Raw genomic sequence first — 22,704 nt, 5'->3', positions numbered from 1 at the left:
ATGACACAGCTGGTATCATGCCTAATTAGTATACTGTGCCCTTAAAATGGAGAGTACTGGAATGAGTAGCAAAGAACTCCTTCTAAAGTCTCTGCTTTAAGTGTTCCCAGGGAAGTCCTCTCTCTCTCTCTCTCTCTCTCTCTCTCTCTCTCTCTCTCTCTCTCTCTTCCCCCCCCTCCTCTCTCCCCTCTCTCTGTCTCTCCACACACACACGCATATATATATAGCATATATTATACATATATGCACACACACATATATATTATATATCACCCATGTGATTGATATATAGATATAATATTATCTCTTGCAATAAATGACATGTTATACATGTGTGATATAGTACCAGCCCAATCTGGTTCAGCCTGATCTAGTCCAATTCAGGAAAATCCAATCTGGTCCAATCCAGCCCGATCTAGTTCAGTCCAGTCAATTGTGGTATTAGTCGAATCTGGTCCAGTACTGTCCAATATACATGCAAACAATTTAAATGATTATGCTTGCATTATTTATGCTATGTATTGTATATTACATATCCTAAATATGTATCATGTAAGTTATATGTGTTATATATGTTATAGCACTATTCCAAATGCTGTATTTATTAGTCATACATATCTGTTGTATATTACACATATATGTATATAGATATAGCTATGGAAATGATGCACATATAGATATAGATAAATGAATAGCTATAAATGCATGTATAGATGCCCTATTCCTTCCCTCAAGGTCCTTCATCATTCTGGTTGTCTTCTTCTCCAGCTTGCCGATATCCTTCTTAAACTTGGATGCCCAAAAGATAACACAGCAACTTTGGCAATTGGTAATAATTAAATTTGCTCCAGATTAAAAGTTGTAGCAGCTGTTTCTTGAAGGTTCAGGTAGCCTTCAATAATCATGGTCCCCTCCAGTAATCTGTCCTATTCTTGCTCTGTAGAAATGGACAACAGCCATGAATTATTATTTCTGTCTCATCAAATAGCATTTGTAAAGTGTACACTGTTACATGGCACTGTTGGAGGTGCTGTTGAAAGGGAGTTAAGGTGCAGCAAGATGCCTGCCTGCTAAGAATTTAATAAACTAAGCAATTACTGATAGTTAAACACTGTTGGGTTGTATTTTCTTATGTCAGAAGACTGCTGTGAATTCAGGAAAGCATACATTACTGCTGTGAAACAATCCCTACTTCTGAACTTTAAGGGGTTGTTTCTATGGGGGTAATTTTTGAGGGGGGGGCAATAGTAGCTCAAGTCTGAGGGTCATTTACAGAACTATACTGTATGTAATCACAAAGCAGATTTGTGATAGGGAGTATAATTTGAAGACTTTATGTAACACATTAAAAGTGCATGGTAACACAATGTCAGACAAATTTAATGCAAATTTATCTTTAATAGGAATAGGAGAATAGGAAATTGTCTGTATCCTTTCATATCCAGTCCCTAAACTCTAATGTCTTTAACCAGATTCCCAAATTTGGCAGGAGGCAAAGGCTAAGACGTACATTTCATTGAAATCTTGGACTGTAGTTTTAGAACCTTAGGTTTTAGAGCAAGATGGATGATGAAAACCTGTGGTTGCCATGGAATAGTTAATAATGATTATCGGCTTAATTTTGCAGTGTAAAATCACTTACTTTTGGGCTGCATTGTTGCAAACAAACATTTAGAGATGAATTAAAGAGGCTCAGGCATTCAGTTTTAAAAATAGGAACTTATTTATGTTACAATCTTTATTTCAAACCAAAGGGTCTTTTTGGCCTCATTTAAGGCCATTCCTGCCCTCTAATAGTAGGGTACACTAAATGATGGCTAAACCCTACCTGTGTTTAACACTCCTTCTAATATCAAGCAGAGAAACAGTAGTAAAGGGGGTGGGAATGTTGGAGGTTGGTTTATTTATTGCCATAGGAAACTGAAGGGCAGAAGGATAGGGAATTGTTCCTGAAGAGTGACAGCACCACACAGGAATGGCAACCATGGGAGATGTATGCCAAGGAAACATATCAATGGGGAAGAGCATAAGGGGGTATCCTCCCCTGGCCCCCTTCCCACAACTCCCAATACTGTGTCCAGCTCTATCAGCATGCTAGGGGCTCAAACACGCAACAAGCAGTACACTCTTATCCAAGACCTCAAACCATTCAGAGCTCTAATTTATATGGAGTTTATACAAAGAACTAATGTGGCACTAATAAGAGATCCATCATCCATGAGGCAAAGCAGTGGGGTATTGCCTAAAACACTGAAATCAGAGTATTTTCTAAGATGACTGTTAAGGAATGAGGGACAGAGACCCAACAATGTTCACTATGCTACCATAAGCCTTTGCCTTGAGGGTGGGGGACAATGTCCAGGGTCTCTGGGTCAGTTGACTCTTAGCATACATGCATCCTGGGGATGGAGACTATGCCAGTCAAATTAATTTTGTGTTCACAGAAACCAGTCTTATGTGTAGATTCAGCTGAAGTTCAAACCCTTTATTTTGAAGCAAGAGAGTGTTTACTATTTGCTTGCTTGGAATGAAGATATTCTTGTTAGGGTGAATTTTTTATTTGAATTGATACTTTTAGGTAGTCCTGCTGTTCATCTATAAGACTTGCAGCATGGCATAGATTTATTTGTGAAATACATTTCCAGGGCATGGGTTCTAGGGCTGGTTAATTGCCCCTTTACAGCCTGGCACTTCCAGATTTGTTTCAGATTATTCTCTTTCATGCATTCTATATCCAACAAGTCTGGTACACATGCCATTCCCTGTCCAGTACATCCCATTTCCCATCTTTCCTCCCATGTTTTTACATAGGCTCTCCCTATTCACAGAATATATTACCTACTTAGCTCTACCTCTTAGTCTTCTTGGTTCCATTCCAGTCTCTTCCCTTGAGCCACCTCCTATAAGAAGTCTTTCCTGAATTTTATTAGTTGTTAGTTCTTTCTCCCTCCTAAAATCATCATGTGTATATTTACCTGTTTCATGTTGCATCCTTCCAGCCTTCTTCCCCAAAGCAGGATGTAAGCTCTTGGCAAGTAGGGACAATTCTTTGGTTTTTCTGTTTCCCTAGTGCTTAGAAAAATGTCATTCACATAGCAATTCTTAATAAATCAATATGCTCAGAAAATTGAACCTTTGTTTCCAAGTCCAGTATTCCTTCATCTATGTCCATACCACATGGAGGGGTCATCTTCAGTCATCCTGATCTATATCTTGCCACAGGACCCAGATGGTTGGAGAAGGTGAGGCTGATGACCTTGCACAGCCCTCCCTCACTTAAATCCAATTCACTTGCAAGACATGGCATCATCTTCCTGATTTGATTCTTCTTTGAGAAGGAAGGTCAAAACAGCTTAAAAGCTTTTTGGGTTGGATTGTATTAGAAACTTTGGTGGAAACTAGCTTAGGTCACATCTGTGGGCACACATTTTGGAATGTGTTGGTGGTTGGGTGGGAAGATTACATGCAGAAGGAATTTTAGGGACTTTGTAGCCTCACCCAATAGGTAAATAATTTAGCAGCAATATAGAATAAATAATTTTCAATCCTACCACTGTTGCCACCTCTAATCCCTATAGAACATGTGTGTTTTCAACCAATTATTTGGTCTAATTCTCTGTTTCATTGCACAGGATTTTAATATGTAGGAGGCAGAAGAGATAATGGAGTCTAGTCCCTGTAAAAGCCTAAAAAAATGCCAGGGCACAATTTTCCACATTGTACGTATTGGCATCTAGTTTATAGGAACAAATGGAATAGGCATTTCTTAAAGGGAAATGTAAACATGACATTAGATTTTGGTGCCCCAATTTCATGGCTGCTGGGAGCTGACAGCAACTCCATAAAGGTTAAACATGTGTGTTTTGGACTGTCAGTAAAATTAAGTCTTCCACCAAGTGCGTGGCACTACAGAAGACAAAGGTTTATCTATGTGAATAAACTGAATGTACAGCTCAATACATTTATGTTTGTAGAACTCTTTAAAGCATTATAAAGTCTGGCGAATTACAATAAAAATGCAGATGGAGCTATCAGAATCATCAAGCTGCCTGCTTGTATTCAGAGGCTCTCCAGAGCTGGCAAGGTGATGTCAGGAAAGTTAAACTTGAAGAATGAGGCTTGGTTTTCTAAATGAGATCAGGGAAAAAGGAAGGAAAGTTAATAGGAGAAATCAAGACTGAAACAATCAACATTACTGGTCTGTTTACCATGGAGACTGAAAATCATAACTTTCTGCCATATTCTAAAATTGCTCTGTCAAGAAATTCACATTGTTGGACACTTTAAAAAATTTTATTTACCCTTTAATACATCTGCTGTTAGTACAACTTTTCAGTATTTTGAAATTATATTGTTGTTAATACAAAATAGGAATCTACCTCTATGCTTCTTGCTAGCAAAATGTCCATTAAAGATTGCCTTTCTAAGATGCTTTTGGAAAAAGAGCCCAAATCCTTCTTGTTGTCTTGTTACATGGATATAATGACTTCTGAGAATCCCGGATGCCACCTCTGTTTGAGGAATTAATTAGGGGAAAAATGAAAAATAGGTTTAAAAATTCACAGCTAGCCTCTGGTGGATAATTTTTCATCCAATCCCCTTTGTAAGAGCCTGTAAGTGCCAGGCATAAGTGTGCCTGTATGGATGGATATATATAAAAGAACATCTTTACCCCCTCCATAATGAAAGTTGTTTACAGATATTATTGGCATTTTTCATGGAAACTGATGATTCTTTTTACCCATTCTTTTCACATTTTCTGACTTTCACCTTCATTGTCTTCCTAGAATTGGCTTTTCTTTTTTGTAGTGATTGTGCACATGAGATACTCAAAACCACATCATAGAGTCAAAGTTGCAGAGCTAGAAGGGATGTCAGAGTCCAACTCCATCTTACATATGAGGAAACTGAGGCCCAGTGAGGTGGAAGTGACTTGCCCAGAGTTACACATGTAATAAGTGGGAGAGCTGGGATTTGAATCAGAGTCTTTTGTCTCTGAATCCAATTTTCCTTCCACTATACCATGTCCCATAAAGCAGCTAATATTTGTACATTTGGAGTAATGGGAGTCAGTTATTTTTCAGATTGATCTTTACAGATAGCAAGATATGTCTGTTCAGATTTACCTGTACTAGTACATATCTGGGTATTGTATATTAATATTACTATCGTTCTCTGCCACAGAAGCCTTACTGTGATTTGTCATCAAGGCATGGGGATGACTGGGTTCTTGAAGGTAATGTCAGTAGAGTGGAAGTTCTGACAGGTTCCACCACGATGATGGAACTTCCAGTGCATGTCAGTAGGCCTGTCAATAGATGGTATGCCTAAAGTCTGAGAGCCAGACCAGCTTAGATGAAGAGGTCCTTCAGCAGATGGCTGGCTACCAGCTGTTTTGATTTTCATCCACAACAGTTCCTGGAGGGCTTTTTACCAAGTTGGGAGAGGGTTAAGAATTGCATCCATGGGCAGAGTTCCCCTGCTGGCTGAGTCATACATTCTCAAAGTGTTGAAACATTGAAGTATGTAGTCTAGGAACTTCTATTTGGGGGATAGAAAGGAGGAAGGCAATTCCTCATACGACTTAATGGTGGCATGGAATTTTCTTTCCTTAAATATTGTTGTCATTAAGGTATTTAAGATGTAATATTTTCCTCATCACATCAGCATTTCTCACTGCAAAACACTTTTAGAGAAAGCAACCCTTTGGCACAGTATAAGCCAGGACTGAAGTCTATAATATGTTTGCATTTAAACAAAAAGTATATAAACATCACTGTGCTTCAAGAATACAAAAAATTGGTTATACTTTTTGTGAATTAATCTTTAAGTAAGTGAAATATGTTCTGGAATGCAATGTATATTCTGAATAGAATGGAGATAGTTCATTTTACCCAATCTCCTCATTCCCACAAACTTCCAAAGCCTGATCGTGAACCATTTGGAAACCCAAACTCTCTAACAGGAGGACGTAGGTGTCTTCAACTTGGAAATTATAAAATGAAGGCAGAGGAAGATGTAACTCTTGGTGAAACCTACATCTATTGATTGATATTTGCTGTTCCCTAAGTCATTTCATCTTTAACTGGAGCATATCCTCTTGAGTTTCCTCAGAGAAACATTTAAAGCTTATTATATTCATTAAGAAAACATTACATTCTTGTTACTTTTTCTGCTTTAATACTGTACAAATTATGCATCTATTATATTATTTTCAAAATAGTTGCTGACATAATATTTCAAAGATTCTATTTACTAAAATACTATTCCAGGGTATAAGAAAACATTAAATGGTTTTATTTAAGGAATGAATTAGTTAGGTTAATACTAGAAGCATTTTTCCCATCTCTTTATATTTTTCATTTCTTCCTCCTCCTCTCATTCCCTATTCCCTTTCCTACTTTGACTTCTCACTCTCTCTGCCATTTTCCTTCTGTCTCTCTTTTTTCTTCTTTTGGCTTGGCTCATTAGACCTGTCTATGCTTTTTTTTTCTTTTTCTCTTTCTTTTTGATGACTTCTCCATTTCTAATATAATACAGTGGTTTCTTTTAAGTGAATGTCATATTCTAACCTCTATCCTCTGCAAATGCTTTAGGCTTCAAGTACAATGGAACCTAAATGAAATACACATATACCTACACATATACCCACCAAAACAATCCATAATTCACAGTTAGCATAAGTATGGGAAATCAGATTCTGTTAACACTAGCTGCATGCTACATTATTTACTAAAGTATGAAATCATTGTAAGAGAGGAAGTATTGAATCATAGGCTTCATGACTAGTATCCCAGTCATCTGGTGGTTGCTCTAAGCAAAAATGATTAGCTTTTTTCCCCAATTGCTTAATTTTTTTTTAATTAATGCTCAGAGAATTTCTATATGAATGGAGCCAACTAATAAGAGAGATAAAGAGACATAGAGCACCAGATAGGCTGCCTACGTAGTAGTAAGTCTTGGTCATTCTGGATGATGCTACTATGAAATAAATTATTACTGCAAAGGAAATAATAGGTAACAAAGTGAATCAAAAACACTGGAGATCGGCAGCAGCTTATTCATAGACTTTGGTTATTCACTTAATTGAACCTTATGGGAGGTGGAGGCACGAAAGAAAGCTCAGAAGTTACGCTGTTTGGTCTATCTGGAGAACAGCGGGTTGGGTTTGTTCTTCATCAGACTGTTCTGTCTCTCCAATGGTGAGTCTGTAGTGGTCATCATGGCTCTTTTGAGAGTATTCCTGGGCCATTTCAAACTCTTCGTCTTCAACAATTGACAGCTCAATGTTCTTTGTTGCTGGGTTGCTCTGTCTTGTGGCAGGCTTCTCCTGAACATCACTGGCTGTATTCTCTTCCACCTGAGCTGTAGGGAAAGACGTGTCTGATGGGACCTCAGTGAAAGAACCCTCTTCATTCTCAGTCAGGGCCTGATCACTGGCTGGTGTCTCCCCGCGCTTGGTCTCTTCTTCAGCAGGATCCTCTCCTTCATGATCTTTCTTCCGACCAAAAGTAAGGGGAGATATTTTGAAAGGGGAGCTTTTCCCTGATGATGTTTTCTGGTGGTTGGTGGTGAAAGATTTCTTAATCTTCTCCCTTCTCTCCACGGATACAATCTTTGTACCCAACTTGTTCATCTTTTTCTCAATATTTTGGCGAGAAAAAGCTTTCTTGAGGCTATCCACTTTCTTGAGGCTTGATCTTTTTATTTTCTCGGCCCTGCTTTCTTCCACCTTTTCCTCAGTACTGTCTTCCAGGGCATCCTCTTCATTAGGTATTTCATCATCTGATGACAGGTTCACAGTATGCAAGGTCTCTTCCAGGGACTTGTTCTCATCCACGGATTCTTCCTTTCCTTCTGTTATGCTGGGAACGGGCTCTTTTGCAAACACACTGGTGGGGATCTCATTTTCTTCCTGAAAAAAAGAAAAAGATGTTAATAAACATTTCATAGTCAGCACCATACACACTTTGCAACCAGTGTTCACTTCTGAACCATGTTACTATCTTTTGACAACTGATGAAAACCATGCCTTTTTTTCTGTTGCATCAATGCATGTAGACAGCAAAAGGTCATTCTAAACTCACTGACCCATTCTCCTCTGCCTGTTGAGTGGAAATACTTCTATATTCATAGGATGAGATGATGGATTCAGAGCTAGAAGGGACCAATTATCTTAACTATCACCCCCATTTTATAGATGAGAAAACTGAGGCCCAGAGAGGTTAGGTGAGTCGCCTATCACCACACAGGCAGTAAGTGTGAGGGAACTGAGGGGATTAGGACAATTAGCAAATGGTTAATTGTGGGAATTGCGTGAACCACACTGACTTCATCTTGTGACTCAATTCTAGAGCCAGCTTAGTTCCCTTTCTATTCAATTATGAGTCTAGTCCAAATTTCGTCCTGTGAGAAAACTTTATTCAAATTTGAGAACCAAAAGAAAACCTTATTGCACTGTTTGAAACTAGCCCTGTGTGGCTGGGAAACTGGATCACCTCTCCCTACTGCTTAAGTTAAGAGACCCTTAACCAAGAACCTAGATTATGCTGATCAGAAGCCTGGTCAGATCCAAAGATGGATGAAAGGAGGTTTCTCACAATTGCAGATCTCAAACAACTAATATGTCTTATCTGAAACTTGGCCCCATATTGATCAATCTCCCCTCCCAATTTGGAAAGTCCCTAATCTTTTATCCAATTTGAAATCAGATTATTAATTATGTAATGTTGCATTGTTTCCTTTTAATTAATTGGCCTTATTTGATTGTTTTTAATATATAAAAGTCCATCTATCTCTTTCTTAGAGGTCCAGGCCTCAGCTGAGGAAGGGGCCTGGTGCCACTTTGTTGGGCAATTGGCATACATTGATTAATAAATCGATATGCTCAGAAAATCAAACCTTTGTTTCCCCAGTCATCTCATATTTTATGTCACAATGAGAACACCTAAGATTTGAACCCAGCTTCCAAACCAGCACTATTTTCACTGTAGGACACTATTGCATAATGGATTTGAACCCAACTCAGTTGACTCCAATATTATTCTTAGAATATTTGGAAATAAGATCTGAGCAGTGGGATAACTTCAGCATTTATATTTAAGTAGAGAAGGTATTATGTTTACTATGTGAGAAATAGTACTGTCAGAAGGAGTCCTAGACTGAGTTCTAGAAGTTCTAGCCTGGTTCTGCTATTAGATATGTTAATTAGATTAGTAATCAATTGTATATGCTAGTTATTTAGTGTCATTAGTTAGATATAATTTGGTACTTGGCACAGTGCCTGGCACACAGTAGGCACTTGATAAGTATGTATCGACTGACTAGTTGATATGTGACTAGGAATAATCACACATTTTTTTCAATTGTAAAACTGCAAAAATTACTTTCCCTTTCAATATTCTATTAATAAATCTGGAAAGAACTTACTTTAACTTATTTTAATTTATATCTTCAGAGGAACCTAACAAAATAGGTCAATTGACTTTATTGTGATTTAAAATATGTTTAGTTAACAAGGTGGTTGGTTCACTGATGATTATGCTTAGCCTTTTGCAACAGATTAGGACCATAAATAAAATATGGCATTTATAGTGACTCTTTTAAAATAACTTTAATTATTATTATTATTTTTTAAATTGCACAGTATACCTTTTTTAGTGCTTAGGCAGATATAGGAAAATTCTCCTATGATTTTTCCATTACATTTCACCTTTGAATATCAGATCTATGGTTCTGATAGACCATGTTAGGTGAATGGGATTGCACACAAATCATTTATGTGAAGCAGTTAGTTGGTACAGTGGATAGCTCATTGGACCTAAGTCAGGAAATCTGAGTTCAAATCCTGCCTCAAATAATTTACTAGCTACATGATCTTGGGCAACATCTCTTGGCCTTAGTTTCCTCATTTGTAAAATGGCTATAAGAATAGCAACTACATCACAAGATTGTTGGGTCAAGTGAGAGAGCATATGTAAAAAGCTTTCTAAACTTTAAAGCACTATATAAAATGCTAGCTATTTGGAATGGAGAGTGGAATTCTGAAATGCCTGGTACAGAGGTCAGAAGAAAAAAGCTACTTTGCTAATTTGACTAACTGGTTTGACGACCTGGAAGTCTTGGGGACCTGTGGAGGGGACCTAGGAAAGGCAGAGCAACTGGAGAACCCATTGTAAGGATACTAATGTGAATAATCAGGGGGTCTTAGAGCTAAGAATAAATTAGCAAGACAGCTAACGGTAGTCAGGGGGCTGGGTGCCAATAAAGGAAGATGCTGTAGGTAAGTATTTGTCCATGGTATAAGCAGAAATCTAAGAAGTGGACTATAAATATCTCCCCTAACTAGTTTAGCTGTATCTGCATCCTTAAGTATATTAATTCAATATGTTCCCTGCTTTCACTTCTAACAAAATGATTGCTATTAAAAAGAAGGTACTTTATAAAGAATCAAAACACTTGATCTTTCTGCTTTTCTCCTTAATGTACATTTTACAAGACTAGTTATAAAATGCAAGATGATTTTATAGTTGATTTTTCAACTTTCAACTTTTCTGTCCTTTTCATTGTCTTTCTTCAGCTTTAAGAAAACTGATTGGCTTGGCACTTTTGGAATTATTCACGTAACACCAACTAACTGTAGGATAGAGGCAGGAAGAAAAATAATTCCACTCTTCTGTAAGGAGAAAGGGCATGTTATGCCACAGTTCTTTGATGCTAACTATAAAAATAAATTGAGGGAGAACAGAGATAATCCAGAAAGAATTGGATGTGTTTCTGAGCAACTGAAAGGGAGATATGTATACTTGGCAAACCTTGGCCAGTGCAAGTATTTTGTTATGACTGTGGTCTCTGTGTGTTCTGCTCATATTGATCATTGTTAACTTGGTCACTTTTTGTGATGATTGTGAAGATAAATTTGTTTTATTATGAGAATTTGTGTGTGTGTTGGGGGGAGGGAAGACTTCAGAATATTTCATTTCAAAACAGAGAAAACACTGATATCTTGTTCAAGTGATATGCATGGTCTTGGACAGCCTTTCTGTCTTCTTTCCTCCACTCTCCACTCTTGCCCTCCTGAAGATTTTTAATAAGCAATAGGCATAGTTTTTACATTGAAAATTTTTGCTAAGGTGGGTGGGAGATAATATTTTGTGCTTCAAATAGCAGGTAGAATGGAAAGAAATAAGCATTTATTAAGTTCCTACTGTGTACCTGCCATTGGACTCTAAGAGCTTTATAAATACTTCACTCGATCCTCTAACAATCCTGGGAGGTAAGTGCTATTATCATTCTCATCTTACAGTTGAGGAAACTGAGGCAAATAGAAGTTAAGTGAATTGCCCAGGGTCACACATCTAGTAAAGGTCTGAAGTTTAGGTCTTTCTGACTCTATGTCCAGCACTCTTATCTACTTCACTACCTAGATGCTTCTAGATTGGTCTATTTTGGTTTTTCATTCTGCCTAATGGATAAGGGAATTCCTGTTCAACTACTACTTAGGAAATCAACTCACTCCAAGATATCAGTCTTGAGAGCATTGTCACAAGATTTCCCCTTCCTTGGAGTTTTCTATCCTTAATCACCTATTGGTGCTGGAATGCCAGGGCAATGTCTTCTCTGTGCAGCTTCACAATTTGCCCAGGTTTCAGTAAATAAAATCTCTCTCCCTCCCTCCCTCCCTCCCCTCCCCCACTCTGTGTGTCTCAGTCTCTCTCTCTCTCTCTCTCTCTCTCTCTATATATATATATATATATATATATATATATATATATAATATATATATATATATATATATATATGTGTGTGTGTGTGTGTGTGTGTGTGTGTGTGTGTGTGTATTATATACCTTATTTTAGACAAAAATCAGATTCATTCAGGAAATAACTGATGCTTCCTAGAAGTGCGACTATGAATAAGTCACCTAGCCTGTGAAATGATGATATAATACTTGTATAACCCATCTTACAGGGTAGTTATAAAGATATAATAAGATAATATATGTATTCTGCTTTGTAAATCTTAAATGTCTACACAAGTTCAGCTATTATCATTAAGCTCTGAATGGTATTTCAACGGTGCTTTCAATCTTGCCAAGGATTTTACGCTTTTGCATTTGAGCCCTGCAACACCTCTGTGAGATGGGTACTAAAGGTATCCATAGCCTCATTTTACAGATGATGAAAGCGAGGCTCAGCACGTTTAAGTGACTTGCCACTGCCACTGCTAGTAGGAGGAATTTGAACCCAGGGCTTTAACACTCCATCAATTACACTGCCCTGCTTCATCAACTCTCACTAGAATTGTTATGCCTTTGAAATTGCCTCAAATATAGGCAGAGTATGTGACTGTTTCAGGAGATCACTGGGCAGCAGCTTGGGGGGGGGTCTCAGAAGCACATGCAGTAAACAGTAAATTGGCTGCTAGATTCATTTTCAAAGAGGTCGTGGGTTTTCAATTGTTGCTACTGACGCTGTGACTGTTGGCCTCAACCCTTCATGAGGATACTTGTGTTCTTTGTTTCTTTTTTTTTTTCAAATGGAGAGAGAATTAAACTACCTTTTAAACATAAATGAAAGATATACTTGAAGTATGAAAACTAGAAAGGATGGAAAGTACTCTTGAGAAGCAGCATTTTAACCTCCACATTAGCTTGTTTGCTACTTTCATTGATTTACTTGAACTAATAGCCTTAACTGTGCATGTGAGTGATTGTTCACCTACCTAGAGATGGCCAAAGTACTGGGCATTTCCCCTTGGCTTGAATTCCATTGCGGGCAAACTGTGATGACACATGGGCACACCTATATGATCACAGTCATTCTGTGTCTAACACTGGAAAACTGAATAGTTTGGTATTCTAAAAATGTAGATGTTTTGATGGGAGCCAGAAACCCTGCTTTCTGCAATGGACCATGTCATGGTGCCTGGTGAATGACTTAAGATCTCTTTCTCCCATTTGCTATACTTATTCTAGGGATGTTATATTACTCACAGGGGATTTGAGAGCCATAGTTTTATGCTTGGAATGTTATTGGTATTTAATGATCTGCAAGTACTATTCCAAAAAATGGTAAAAAAAAAAATGCTCATTTGTTATATGAAATTCAGTTCAGTGAACTTGTGTTATTTAGACCCTGGTTTTTTTTTTTTTAAAGCAGATTGTAGAGGAGAGAAACCTGGCCTTCGAGTAAGAAATTTAGATCTGCATTCTAGTCCTGCCTATCATATATTTAAGCTGAATGACTATAAGCAAGTCACTTTATATCTCAATATCACAATCAGCTTTCTAAGACTAATATAAGTTGCTGAGAAGTTGGTGATCTGTTTTGGTAGAAGGACTTTCCACATTTAGAATTCTCTAATAAAGAAGTTATAAGTCTTTGTTATGTATAAGTTGCAAAATGGACAAAATATCAAACATACAAATATTTATAAAATCCAGAATGTTTGTCCTTAAGAAATCTATTATATGCTAACTGTCTGGTTTCTTTTAAAATATTTGTACCTTTTTCTAGCTTGTTTTTATTTTTTTCTTCATATGAACAGCAGCTGGTACAGTGCCTTACATAAAGCAGGTACTTAATAAATGTCTGTTAAATTAAATTGAGTCAAGGTATAGATTGTAAAGAGGATAAAATCATTGGCTAAAATCATCCTCATCCCTTAGAGAGCTAACTGTAATATTAATAAGGCATGTGTACAACACGCACTCATCATTATTAAGCAGTCTTCCATCTTTTAGAGAATTGAAATTTCATTTCATTTTGTTGTTGCCATTCAATATTTTTAAAGTCCTTTGTTAAATATTTTGTTTCATTAAAAATAAGTGTGTTGGGGTGGCCAGGTAGCACAGCAAGTAAGAGCACTGGCCCCAGAGTCAGGATGTTCTGGGATCAAACACTTAGCACCCACCTAGAAACACCTGGCTAAGTAACCTTGAGCAAGTTACTTAACCCCAATTGCTTTAAAAAATTATGTTAATTATATAAAATCTAAACGATATTGAATCGTTTTAATAATAACAGTAATACTAGCTAATGATAGATCCATAAGACTAACAAAATCATATATATATATACATATACACATATATAATCTTATTTAATCCTTGAAACAATCTTAGGAGAAAGATACTATTATTATCATCTCCATTTTATAGATAAAGAAACTTAGGCAAGAGTGGTTAAGTGACTTGCTCAAGGTCACCCAGCTAGTGACTGTCTGGGGCTGTACTTGAACTTAAGAAATCTTTCTGACACTAAATAGGGTACTCAACCTTTGCATTATGTCACCTACTCCAAGTAGAAGAGTAAAATAATAATAATAACTAGAATTTGAGCAAACTGAAGCAAACAGGTTAAGGGACTTGTCCAGGGTCACACAGATATTATCTGAGACCAGATTTGAACTAAGATCTTCCTGTCTATAGGCCCACTACCCAACTGCCTCAGTCCACCACAATGAAACATTAGACTCTATTTTGTCTTTATTTGACAATTCAAGTATGCTTTTTATTACTGATAAATTTACTTCCTTCAAGTCTCAGCATTTTTGCTGGCTCCTGGTTTCCTCATCTACATAATGATATCCATCCAGAACCTGGAGGAATAAGAGAGTGGGCCTAGATGATTTCTGGGGTCACTTCCAACGTCAACATCCTTTGATTCTGTGATCTACACATAACATTACCCACCCCTAAGAAACAACTAGGGGGGCGGCCAGGTGGCTCAGTGAGTAAGACCACCGGCTCCAGAGTCGGGATGACCTGGATCAAATCTGGGCTCAGATACTCAGCACCACACCCAGAAATAACTGGCCGTGTAAACTTGAGCAAGTTACTTAACCCCAATTGCTTTAACAACAACAACAAAAAAGAAACAACTAGGGAAAGATCACAGATTTACTCCTCTGGTGAATTAATAATTGATCTTATGTTTCATGTAATAGCTTACACTGGGGCAGCTAGGTGGCACAGTGGATAGAGTGCCAGGCCTGGAGTCAGGAAGACTCATCCTCCCAAGTTAAGATTTGGTCTCAGATGCTTACTAGCTGTGTGACTCTAAGCAAGTCACTAGACCCTGCTTGCCTCAGTTTCCTCATCTGTAAAATGAGCAGGAGAAGGAAATGGCAAACCACTCTAGTATCTTTGTCAAGAAAATCCCAAATAAGGTCATGAAGAGTCAGACACGATAGAAAAATAAATAGCCAACACACAGACTTTAAGACACATTGAAGAACATTTTTCATTTGTGTAGTTTAAACTTATATAGCCTACAAAAACAAAGGATTGATATTAATTTTAAAAGGTTGCATCCGAGTTTCTAGTATATGAGATAATGTAAAAAACACTATCTGGGGTGTATCAACCATAATCAGTTATTCACATAAAGAGCTGCAGGCCAGAGTTGACATTCTGTAAATGTAAATAATAACAAGGAAAACTAGGGTTTGGTTGAATTTAGAAATGAAAAGAATATCTAGCATTCCCAGGCTGAAGGTCCTATTATGCAGATGCTGATCAATGAGATTAACCATCTAGGGGCGGGGCATATAAAGGCGTTTACATGACAAAATTTTTCTCTTTCAACTAACTGTGAGAATGTAGAGGGCATACTTTTAAAAAAATCTACTTTTGAAAGGCCTACAATCCAAAGTAATTTCCCCAAATTTTGGTCTTATATATTGATACGAAATAATGAATATTTAAATATACTTAGGAGAAGGGATATTTGTTGGTTTCTCAATTCTTTCATAATGTTCCTGTTGCAAATAAAAAGAAACTATTTTCTTCTTTTTCTCAATGCCATAATTTTATGAATATGCATGTTTAACTCATCTGTTAATTATCTAGTTTTCTCTCCTGTATTTGAAAACACTTAAAATGTGCTTATAAAAAATGAAACATTTCTATAATCTTAAAATGACAGCTTTTGGTGACTCAGTTCACTATAGACTTCTTTTTGGTCTTTCTAATTAAAAATGAAATATCTTCATCCTATAGAGTTTGAACAGACTTGCCTAGAAATGTACTGTGTGTCCATCTGGTAGTAAGCAAATTATACAGAAAAAAAATCAGTATTGGTCTCTATTTCAATCTCAGTCACTGATTTAGAGATGGTAATGACTTTGATGATCATCTAGATCAATCACTTTATTTTACAAGTGAGGAAAGGGAGATTTGAGAAGTAAAGTGACTTGTCCAAAGTCACGTAGACAGTAAGCAGCAGAGTCAGAATTTGAACCCAGATCTTTTGATTCTAAACCCAATGTTCTTTCCACTGTACCACACTGCCTCTTCACTCGTATTTTATTTATGGTGTGTTTGTGTATGTGGGTATATATACATTTACATATATGTGTATGTCTATACATACATATATAGATACATGTATACACACAGACATATATGTATGTATATCAGAAAAATTGTGGGCTATTCCTAAGAAAAAGCAACAGTACCCCAAATTTAACTAGTTTTTTAAATGCGATAAGTTTAAGGGTGAAATATGTCTTTTAAGAAACACACAGCTGTGATTTCCTAGAATAAAAAAATAACCTTTTACAAATGTATTTTAGAAGGAATGTATGCTTTTAGTGAAGTTTCTGAGTCTATGGAGTCACAGTAGGACTTCACAAATGATAAATTTAATGCTATATTAGTGATCCTGAATGCACTCAAAAGAGCCATAGATTTTTCTTTTCTGACTCTTTTCATTTATTTGTACATTAAGTTCTTTTCTTAAACCAGAAAATTGGGGGTTTAGAATGGAGGAAGGAGAAGGTGGGGCAGGGAAAAATATAGCATGAAGTTTGAGTGCTTTAAAAGTGGCAAAAATTACAAACCAAGTGAAAAATGTAAGATTGTACTTGATGCATTAAGTATTTTAAAATAAATACATTTTGGGTTTTCATTTTTGTAGCAATAACCTGTTTCTCCATGCTCTGTCGCGGGCCCTCTTCTCTGTTCTCCCTATACTATTCTTCTTGGTGATCTCCTTAACCCTCCCAGATTTGACTATGTTCTTTATACAGTGACTCTCTAATGCATAAATCAAGTGATAATCTCTCTCCTGAGCTTCAGTTATATATCAGATTACCTGCTCATTGATTATCTCCTAGACATCTTCACCTGGGTATCCTGTAGACATGTGAACCTTAACATCTTTAACATGGAACTTATCTTCTCTAATTCACGCACTTCGCCCTGCCCCATTTCAAGCTTCCTTATTTCCACTGAGTGCTCCATGATTCTAATCTTTCAGGTTTGCAATTTTGGGGTCATCCTTAATTCTTCTCTCTCCCTCAGTCTCTATATCTAATCAGTTGCCAAGTCTTAATAACTCTATGTTTGTAACAGTGATTTCCATTCATACAGTCATCACCTACCCCCTAGATTAGGACTCCTTTACCTATTGCCTGGACTATGTTGAGAGCTCCTTAATTAGTGTTCCTGTTCAAAGTTTGTCCCTTCTCTCTACTTCTACACAAGTACCAAATGCACAGATATGACCATATCACTTTCTGGTTCAAGAATATTCAAGTCTCACACCCCCACCCCTTCTTCCTCCCCATTGCCTCTAGGATAAAACACAAACTCTTTCCAACATGGTTCCAATCTATCTTTCCAGATTTATTTGGCATTGTTGACCTTCATGTACTTCATCATGTATCCAACCTGTCGTAGTTGCCATTCCCTGAACTTAGCATTTCATCTCCTGTCTACCCTGTCTTTGTACAGTCATTGCATTCTCACCACCTCTGCCTCTGAGCATCTTATGCTTCCTTCAAGGCTTCCTTTACCTGCCACTTCCTACCAGAAGCCTTTCCTGGGGGTACCTCCCCAGGAGTCAGTGCTCTTTCTCATCTTTAACTATCATGTATTAATCTGTTTTGGTACCGCCCTTTAGTAGAATGTAAGCATGTTAAAGTCAGGAACTTATATTTTAAACATATTTCTAGCACCTGGCATGGAGTTTTCATGTAGTCAGAACTTAATCAATGTGTGTATGTTGTGTCTGTTGCAACTGCCTTATACCATGCTTGGAATACTTCATTGTAGGGAGTGACCCCAGAATTTTGCAGCAAATGGGATCACATACATCATCTTGACAGATGCCAATTCCAGTAAGGTAACATTAGTACAATGCATGGCATAGTCTTGGAAGGGGGGGGTAAAAAAGCCCAAACCAAATAAGAAACATCCCATAAGAATGGATATCTGGAGATCCTGGGTAGGGTGTGTTCAGCCCTTCACTTAAGGACCTTACTACTGACAATGTGAACGGCAACTGGGATTTCTAGGTGGAAAAAGCTCAGACCCACTGAATCTCCCATGGCATGGTTCCTGGTCCAGCATTCCTAAACTTAAGAGGTAACACACAGAGAGGCAGCCTGGGATCCTGTGTCAATGGACCTGGGTTCCCATCTCAGATCTGCAATTAACTTGGTATAACCCTGGGCAAGTCACTTAATCCTTTTAGGCTTTAGCTATTAAATAATAATGTTATTCAAGGAGATGTCTAACTCTGAAGTCTTGGAAGAGAAGGGTCCCTTTTCTCTAAAGAGCTGTTTGATTGAAGTCTTTCTTGTTTGGGAACTCTGAAGTGGTCTGTTTAGCTAAAAGTCAAGACTGAACAAAAGGGCTGTATTCTGTCACTCTGACACCCTTAAAATACCTTTGCCATGGTAGCTGTGGGGAAGTGGAGGCCTTTCTTCCCATAGTAGCCAAGTACCTGAATTTGAGATGACCAGCCTGTACTGGGTCCCTTTAAATTCAGCCTTGGGCCTGAGGGCCTTAGTGTGGTTCCTACTCACAATGTGAAGTATTCTAACCACTCCAGACTGCTATTTCACACCTGTCACTCTAATGTCACAAGTGCCAGGAGACTGTGCCAGGGCCAGAGCAACACCCCAAACCTGTTTTAGGCAGCTAAGCAATTTCCCTTTCATGGTCTCTTTGTAATTCTCTTGTGCTATTAACTGATCCTGGTTCCTCAGAAGCTTTCTTGGACTGGCAGTGGTGTATGTGTCCAGGGAAATGTGACTTTTCTCTGCTAAGTAAATCCATTGTGTTTTCTCAATTGAGAGATGGGATGGAAAGTAATCTCTGCTTCACACTATGGAAAGGGAATTTCCTTGGGTGACTCATTCAAATGGGTCTGTGCATGTTTGGCTTTGTTTAGAGATCGAGATTTAATTTCAGAAATGCCACAGGAGCTGAGATTTCTAATATCTTTGGGGGGTAATAAAGAAAGGATTTCACATGGCTTAAGAAGGACTAGTTAACTGTATCTGTTTCAATTCATCAGATACATGAAGTTATTTCATTTGCATTAAAAGCTGAAAAGTTTCTGGACTGAAAAAAGCCTAGAAGGCACAGGAAGATATCTTCTGCCCAGGGCTTTACAATCCTAAACTGCAATTTGGGGAGGACAATGAGCACAGAGATGGAGTCTTTCCTTTTATGGAGGGAAGAAGAATTGGGTTCCTATCTGGCAGAGCTCACTCATTTAGACGAGGAAGGCTCCCTCGGTTTAAATCCAATTTTCAATGTCTCTCTCCGGTGATGAAGGCTGTCCCTGTGTGCATTTCACAATCAAACTGTTATAGCCTCCCTCCAGGACAGTTTTGAAATCCTTCCTTATTAACATGGTCACAACTGGACAGCCCCGAGGCTCGGGTGGCATTGACTCTAGTTGCCTGTGTGATGTCTGTGTTTAGTTAGGCGGAAGAACTTCCAGCACTGGGCAGGGCAGCCCCTGGATTATAAGTGCCCATTTCTGGCCAGATAATATCACACACCCAACCTCCCCCTCCCCAAATAACCACTTGCTCAGATAATTGAGTCATTTATAGAGATGCTGCATTTTGTGTAGTGATTTTTTTTTTCCCTGAGTGGACTTTTCTCTCAAAGGCATTGCTTTGAAGGGGCCTTTATTTCAAAAGACTATTACATGAGCATGTTTGGCTTTTGTTTTAAATTGTTATTTGGGAAATCTGACCAATGAAACGGACATCCAGTGTTTGCAAAGAGTTATGCTATTAGTTGTCAAAAGGTCATTTACTAAAAAGGGAAACAATACAATTGTCCAGGCTGTAAAAAACTCAAAGGAAAAGGAACAGTTTGGGAGATGGGGGAGGGAACTGAGTTTGCATGTTTGTTTTAAAGAAAGCAGGTATTTTAATAGGAACACAGTTCTTAATAGTCTGGGCTCCTACCTCAAACCTCAAATCGCTATCATCATGTTACCAAAGAGTAGTTGGAACAATTGTGGGAATTTGTCTCCTTGATAAAAATTCCCTGAGTATCTCCAAAAGTCAAGGCCCTCACTCCTCATTCACTTTTCATAGTATCAACAGGAAATATTAATAGATAACTGAATTTCTTTTAACTTGTACAGTCACAAAATGTATCAGATACTTTCAGGTTTTTACTTTCAGACCCAAACTCCCTATTTATCAGACTGGATTGGCCCAGAGCTGAGCAGCAAGATGCAGAAGCACAGACCTGGGAAAATCAAGATCCTGTGGACAGATTGCATATTAGACTACTGAAGGACAATAAAGGACAGTGGAGTGTGTGTGTGTGTGTGTGTGTGTGTGTGTGTGTGTGTGAGATGAGAGATAGAAAGAGATAGAGAGGTAGGGTTGATGTAAAAAAATATCTACATCTATATGTATATTAGAATAATGGATTACAGAAGAAATGATTATCACAGTGCAAAGAACATGAGATTTGGAGCTAGAGGAGGTAGATTGAAATTCTGGCTGTCTCTGTCTCTGACCTTGGGTAAATCACTTAATTTCTTTGGGCCTCAGTCTCCACCTGTAAAATGGTGGGAGGAGGTTGAATTAGTTATAAGGTTACTTCCAGACCTAAAACCCGGTAATGCTATGGAAAGGCCTCTAAACGGTTTGTCCAACTACAGTGCTTCTGCACGCAGGTATGTATGCTGTGTGAACACACCTTTGAGCATAGGTGTGAATGAACCTGGGAAGCACTAACCTGAAAGATGAGCACTTTAAAGTGGTTTCTCTTCAGGAGCTGGGCATGATTGCTCTCCAGTCTCTTCACCTGGGCACACTGGCGGTCCATGCGCTCCTTGACCTCGCGGGTGTGTGCACTGACTTTGCGGGATTTCTCCAAGAGTTTGCTGACTGTGTTGCTGGTGGAGGTCTGGTACTTGGACAGCTTAGTGAGGTCATTCTGGATGCCCTTGACGGAGCCCTCCAGGTTGATCTGCCGCTGCTCCATTTTGTGCTGGTTTTCCTGCACTGTGTCCAGCATATTCACCAGCTTGTCCAGGAGGGTAAGCACCGTGACAGCATTCACCTGGGAGCTCTCCCGGATTGATTCATCGGTGGTCACACAATTCAGGCTGGGACTCGGGGTGGAGGATGGCACCGGGCTGGCATTTGATGCCTTTTCCTGGTGTAGCAGCATCTCTGGGCCAGGGTTGTCTCTAACCTGGAACTTTTCAGCTTGCACAGCATCTTCTCCCATGGTGGGAACAGTGAAGTGTCTTCCCAGCAAACAGGAGCTCCTTGCTCAGCTGGACAGCACTGCCTTGAGAGGTGGGTGCGAAGGAAGCGCCTGCTGGCTGAGCTGAGTTGAGCGGAGCTGCTCAGAGCACTACCCTTTCAGGACTGGCAGAGGTACAAGCAGCCAACAATTGGCTCAACTCTGATCATGGAAACTACATTCCAGCTGCTCTTAAAGCCCCTACTCCACCCAGTGGGAGGTGAAAGCTAGAGCACTCCAAAATCTACTCAGCTTTTTAGATACACACACACTTCCCATCCCCTTCCTCTTCTGCACAAGTGACTTTGCCTGCAGGATTAACTTTGATTTCCTCCCCCCAGCCCCCCTTTAATAAGCAGAATGCCATATTTCAATCGTGACTTCATCTAAAGGCGGAGAAAAACATTTTAACTTGGCCCAGTTCCATGGGCTGCAATTGGCTGAAACCAGTAAACTTTTCACTGGCTGCTATGCTACGGATGCAACACAGAGCCGGTGTTTTTTTCCTGGATACAAATTATTGTAACGGAAAGTATTGTTTGCATTAGCCCTAGAATGGACTAATGAGCTTTTGGAGGGATGTTTCCTACTGAGGTGGGGAAGAATGTCAGGCTACCTTGAAGTTCATTTGATTCAGGAATGTTTTCTTTGGGAGCTCCCCGTCTCTACAAAGTGACAGAGATAACCCTGTGATTGAGAAGACAAACAGTCCCATTCTTCTTCTTACAGCTGTGAAGGCAGGCCGAGTTGGGGAGAGATCAGACTTCAGTGATCTTAAAATCAATAAGGCTGCTGTTGTGGAAATTTGTCAGTTATTATTTTGTGAAGAATTGCAGTAGACTCTTGGATCATTGTTCGTTTGTATAGATTTATTCGGGAAAAAGAAAGGCATATTTGAAAAAGGAGTAGAGAATAAGGCATAGGAAGAGTCAGGAAGAGGGATTTGAATCTTGCTTTTGGAACTTACTAGTGACTTTACTCTAGGCCAGTCACAAATCACTTACCTTCTCTCTGCCTGAGTTTGCTCATCTGCACAATGGGTTAACAATACTTATTGTATTAAACTCACAGAGTTGTGTGAGGGATTATTATACTAGTATGTAAGGCATTTTTGCACATCTTAAAACTTTGTGTAAATGTTAACTGATGTTTTCCATTCAGAGAATCACAGAATTCCAGAG

At 38.5% G+C, this 22,704-nt stretch overlaps 1 protein-coding gene across 1 annotated transcript; it reads right to left on the bottom strand.

The window, feature by feature from the left end:
- Positions 1 to 4,271: 4,271 nt before the first annotated feature.
- On the bottom strand, positions 4,272 to 21,868 carry CAVIN2 (caveolae associated protein 2). Its single transcript, XM_069070176.1, has 2 exons — positions 21,008 to 21,868; positions 4,272 to 7,915 (listed from the first exon to the last, which is right to left on the bottom strand). Exons 1-2 carry the CDS (start codon positions 21,503 to 21,505, stop codon positions 7,130 to 7,132), a joined length of 1,284 nt encoding a protein of 427 aa, XP_068926277.1. The 5' UTR covers positions 21,506 to 21,868; the 3' UTR covers positions 4,272 to 7,129.
- Positions 21,869 to 22,704: the final 836 nt, after the last annotated feature.

This window comes from Petaurus breviceps, unplaced genomic scaffold (genome assembly GCF_028583685.1).
Source record: "Petaurus breviceps papuanus isolate PSGF00001 unplaced genomic scaffold, PetGlider_PUasm1.0 90804, whole genome shotgun sequence".
Classification (NCBI taxonomy): Eukaryota; Metazoa; Chordata; class Mammalia; order Diprotodontia; family Petauridae; genus Petaurus; species Petaurus breviceps.
Note: the sequence above shows the minus strand (reverse complement) of the source record. Positions and strands in the feature narration are given on the sequence as shown.